Source organism: Alligator sinensis, unplaced genomic scaffold, assembly GCF_000455745.1.
Source record: "Alligator sinensis unplaced genomic scaffold, ASM45574v1 scaffold566_1, whole genome shotgun sequence".
NCBI lineage: Eukaryota > Metazoa > Chordata > Crocodylia > Alligatoridae > Alligator > Alligator sinensis.
The window spans coordinates 2759634-2764791 of record NW_005842017.1 but is presented as its reverse complement, the minus strand read 5'-3'; the positions used below and the strand labels follow the sequence as shown (position 1 = coordinate 2764791).

Sequence of the window (5158 nt, the reverse complement as noted above, 5' to 3'; positions counted from 1 at the left end):
TCTCTATACAAGGTTTCCCAGAGTCTGATCTAATCCTTATACAGTGGAGGAAGATGAAGGCACTTATGACAAGACCTCTGTGTTTCTTACAGGAGTAAGGGGAAACTTCTTGACTTTTATCTTGTTTTCCCCTGATCCCAGCAGAATATTATAGTCCTAAAAATATCAAGTCTGAGTTTAGCCATACATGACACTTGCATTGCCCAAGTTTCAAATACATTCCCTAATGATTATCATTAGAGTAGGACTGTCACACATGAAGCGTGTAAAATTGTTGATCAGAACAAAGCACCGTTTAGACCTGGAACAGAGCTTTAGAAACTCTGATCGCATTTGTCCTGCCTGAACAGCCTTCCTCACATAAGACAGTCCAGATGTTATTCTCTCTATTTTGATAGTGCATTCTCAGCTTTCTGTTGGACAGTTTGACTTTTAAATGCATGTGTGTGAATGCAAACTCCTTCTTATGGGATTCATTTACCCAAATGTCTTTTGTCTCTTTCAGGTTAAAGAAGCTTTTAAGCAAAGCATTAGTCTTTCAGCCACTGGGTACTTCAGGTAACGTATTTTTAGACCTCCCTAGGGTTATGGGTTTGGGAGATATGTCTCAATAAAACTGCAAGCATGAATTTAAGGAGTGGCTTTTAAGGATAATAACTCAAGCAGTGGAACCAGATGAACAGGACTTGACACCAGCATTTTTTTATTGACAACTTGGATTTTTTTATTGACCCTCGGCAATGTAATTATAACTTTAAACTGGTCTTTTAGACATGGTTTCCTGGGCAGCCTCTGTCAGAACCATTCTGGGATTTTGTTATGAACATTTCTGGATTGGAGTGTTTTGTTTGGCATATTGATTGCCTGACTATAATATGGACATGGTGACAGATTCCCAGGGGATGCAAATTAGCATAGCTCTGTTGACTTTCATGAAGTATTATTCTGGTAATTGCCCCATTACGAAGTTTCCACTTCAAGTGATTTCCAACTTGTTGGTCATTAAGTTTACTGTAGTAATTCAGATATTGACAGAACAACCTAAACTTCTGTGATTTATGTGGACTTTGTTGTTTCAACTAGAGGCTATGATGGAAATATGAACTGGGAGAAGGGAGAAGGACACCCATTTACATATTTTGTTTATGGAGCTGCTTGCTCAGAGGTTGCAATTGACTGTCTCACAGGAGATCACAAGGTAACCAGTACCTGTCTCAACTCATGCATAGTGCAGAGGAGGTTCCACCAGTATTTCTTGTGTAGCCTTATTTTTCCACTGATATATAATCTGGGTTATACTGCATTAAACACATGAAGGGTCTAAAAGAAGTAGCAATGACAGTTGAAGTCGATTGAAAACTGTATAACCTGCTTACAATCATACCTTTGCTGGATTTGTAAAAATACCATGTGTTCAAGTTTTATACTATAGCAGACACATGGCAGGCAGGATTTGTCTTTTAGGCACCGCAATCAGACAAGTGACACTGCAGCTCTGTATTTTATTTCCAGTCTCTTAACCATCTGACATGGTAAGGACTCAATCCTGCAAACACGTTCTACTCAACTTAGTGCTTGTTTCTGTGAGAAGGGCTGGTGGTAGCTGTGAATACAGTGAACAGATTCCTTCAGTCTTTTGCACTGGCTAAGTCACACTTAGGCTAATGGATACTTTGAGTGCCTGTAGACATGTGGGGATGCTGCTCTGACATGCTGGAATTACAGTGCATTGGAGCAGACTCAATTAATCAATTCTGCTGGATCGTGTTAATTAGCGTGTTCCAGCAATCTCCGTGTCTCATGTATTCAGTGTTCCCACACTTCAAAATGGTGGCAGGGCGCCTTAACTAAAGTTTGTCAAGCAAGCTTTAGTTAAAGTGCCTCCACTACCATTTTGAAGTGTGAGGCTTTGAATACATGAGATGTTGTGGGCACTTTAATTAGAGCGGCTCTTGGAGCCATTCTACTTAAAGCATCCCCACCCCCAGAAAATGTGTAAAGATGCCCTTTACCTCTGGAGAGACTGCCAGATAATAGCTCAGCATTGTGCATCCTGAGAGAGGTTTTATGAATGTGACTTGCCCCGCTGGATGCTAATTCTAACCCTCAAAACCTCTTTGCCTGCCCACCCATGCCTTACTTTCTACACTAAATATTTGTATTTTATTAATAGAACCTCAGAACTGACATTGTTATGGACATTGGATGCAGCATAAATCCAGCAGTGGATATAGGGCAGGTACGTGCTAGGAATGTCATGCTGTCCAGTTCGTACCAGGCAAGTGATGGTTGTCTTTCTTGGGCAGGGTGTCCTGGTCATCCAGGCAGAATTAAATTCTCTACAATGTCACCCGCATTGTAGATCATCTCATCGGGCAGAGAAGAGAGGGAAAAGAATTTTGGCCGGCTGACTTCAGGGAGGCCAGGATAGCACCCATAGTCCCTAGTGGCATGCTGCAGTGCCTCCCACTTGCACCTCTCTGACCATTGCTGGCCTGGTTTCAAGCCCTACGTTGGTCTGCAGTGTCCAGGCTCACCTGTGTATTATGACTCTGATCAGCATCTACTCATCTGCTAGGCATAGACTGTGGAGGTAAAGAGAGAGGAGACAGCTTTCTCCTTCGCAGTAACCCCAGCAGCCCCAAGTTGGGGAGGGGGTGGGAAGTGAGGGGCTGGAAATGAGTGATCAAATAGGAAAAAGAATGCGCTCCAGAAACCTAGAGAAGAGCTAACTCTTGTCAAGGCTGTATCCATCTTCCAGTGTATAAAAAGATAAACTTTGTCATTTCTTGTTCCAAGATTGAAGGAGCCTTTGTTCAGGGCATTGGACTTTATACACTGGAGGAATTAAACTATTCTCCCAAAGGAGTCCTTCACACTCGGGGACCAGATCATTATAAAATCCCAGCAGTCTGTGACATCCCAGAACAGTTCAGTGTTTCCCTGCTGTCACCTTCACAAAATCCCCATGCAATCTATGCATCCAAGGTAAGCAAGCCAGACCCTGGGGCATTATGTGCATGTCTCCCAGATATAATGATTTACACTAAATGAGCACATCTACATGTGCATTAAGGCACTTTTCTTAATGTGCATTAAATTTAGTACCTCCAATGCACAGTAATAAATATGCACAATTTAAGTGACACTTAATGCGCAGTAGCCTATTTTACTGCACATTAATGTAATCACACATTTTTACGTGATTCTGTAATGCACAGTAAAATAGGCTACTGTGCATGAAAGTGCACATGTAGATATGCTAAATGAATATCCACTTGTACCAGCTAAGGATCTGACCCATTTTATGACCTATACATTAGCTATAATGCAATGCAAGATGCAGGGGATATTGCTCACTTAAAGCATGATGCTAACTGCTCTTTAGGTTGCTTAGATGTCAGGCTATTTAGTACTGAAGAATATAAAAAGACATTTTAGAATACATTGGTGATAATATGTTATTTTTAAGTTAGAAAGTGGTGTTAGAATCAGTAGTTCCTTTTAGAACTATTTTTAGACATTCCTGAAGAATTTTCAGAGGGATTTTCACTTGAAGAAAATTGCAGTTCTGATGCACAGAACAGTGGCTATCATCACGCTTCAAAGTGTGCATAAAAACCTTGTTTATCTTATTCTTTGATGTTCGCATGCAGGGTTTCAGCCTGGGCTCAAACCTGCTCTATGAATGGCTGCATGTTATCATTGATGGTTTTCTTCACTTCTATCTGTATTTTTTAACCAAATGTTACTCTTTTAAGTTTGAAATCTTGTACTGAAGAGAAGTCAAAGGAGTCCTAATAACTGTAGCTAGCATTTGAAACCAGCCTGCTTAGATCCCTTAGGCAATCAGAAAACATAAGGTGGCCTAATCCTGCTTCTGTTGAATCAGTGGAAAATGCTCATTGACTTCCACGAAACAAGATCAGGCCTCATTTTACTCAGTAATTTTTTAAGGCTTTCATTTAGCCCCCCAGTATTGACAACACATTTCCTCCTTTAATGTGTTCATAAAGAATATCTATGTGACCCCCTGTGTTCTCTGTCAGGGTGTAGGTGAGGCAGGGTTGTTCCTGGGATGCTCTGTATTCTTTGCTCTAAGGGATGCAGTGTCCACTGCACGAAAGGAGAGAGGATTACCAGGGGCCTTCACGCTGAACAGCCCCCTGACGCCTGAGCGGATTCGAATGGCCTGTGCTGATGACTTTACCCAGATGGTAATGGGGCTTTACTTTTTGAGAGTTTCTGTTTAGCTGCTGCCTATTCCGTTTGGCATCTTGGGCCCATAGTTTTTATAGTTCACCAGGATATAATTGAAGTGCAATAAAAACATTCTGCTTGTTTTTTTAATGATTCTTAAATTTAAATTCTTAAATAATTAAATTGAAAATCCTTAATGCCACAGGCTGGAATGGCTTGCATGGGCTAGACCTGCTGCATTTTAAATTATTCAGATTACATATCAGTTCATGACCTGTCCTGTCCTGCCCTTACCTGTCCTGTGCTGCCCCTCGTACAACCTGCTCCCACTCGTTTCTTCCCACACACCTGTGTTTTATGCCTTCTGCACCTACACTAGCCTCTCTTTTTCTGTACACTGAGGACTTACTCCAGCACCACTGGGGTTACTGTGTACACCTGAGCAGCTGTTGAAATATGGGTGGACCAAATTGTCTGTATTTTGTGTGAACTAGAAAACCTGAGATCCCACTCACAGAGTTTTTGCCTTGTATTTGTAGGCTTGTGTGGGGTATAGAAATGGTGGTGAGTCAGCCCCCGTACCTGCAGCTCTGTGAAATTCAACTTGCATCTTGGAGCCTGGGCAGAGGGTAGGGCCATTAGTGCAGGAACCATGTTCCTTGACATGAAATGTTGGACCCCCCCTCCCTCCTGCCCCCTTCATCCCTATCATCTGCCTGCTTATCAGCACAGCACTAATATGTTTGCAAACCTCCTGTAGACCACCCTGACCAGTAAAATACATAGAGACATTTGATGCCTAATCCATGTAAATTCAGCAGGGGCTAACTATGAGAGGTGCAATGATATGTTGAAGGTACTGGTTAGAAATGGTTGTAACAAGCTCTTTCTAACTGCACGTCATTAACAGAATCACTTATATGACTTCTTGTTCATTTTGTTAGATTGCGAAAGATCA

At 41.7% G+C, this 5158-nt stretch overlaps 1 protein-coding gene across 1 annotated transcript in view; it reads left to right on the top strand.

The window, feature by feature from the left end:
* The window catches only part of LOC102383614 (aldehyde oxidase 3), a 105631-nt gene extending 101331 nt beyond the window's left edge, over positions 1 to 4300 (top strand). The window contains exons 30-34 of the mRNA XM_014519219.2: positions 506 to 558; positions 1084 to 1198; positions 2174 to 2239; positions 2800 to 2988; positions 4050 to 4300. Coding sequence (XP_014374705.1) covers positions 506 to 558; positions 1084 to 1198; positions 2174 to 2239; positions 2800 to 2988; positions 4050 to 4253 — 627 coding nt within the window. The 3' untranslated portion in view covers positions 4254 to 4300. The remainder of the gene's footprint in view (positions 1 to 505; positions 559 to 1083; positions 1199 to 2173; positions 2240 to 2799; positions 2989 to 4049) is intronic.
* Positions 4301 to 5158: the final 858 nt, after the last annotated feature.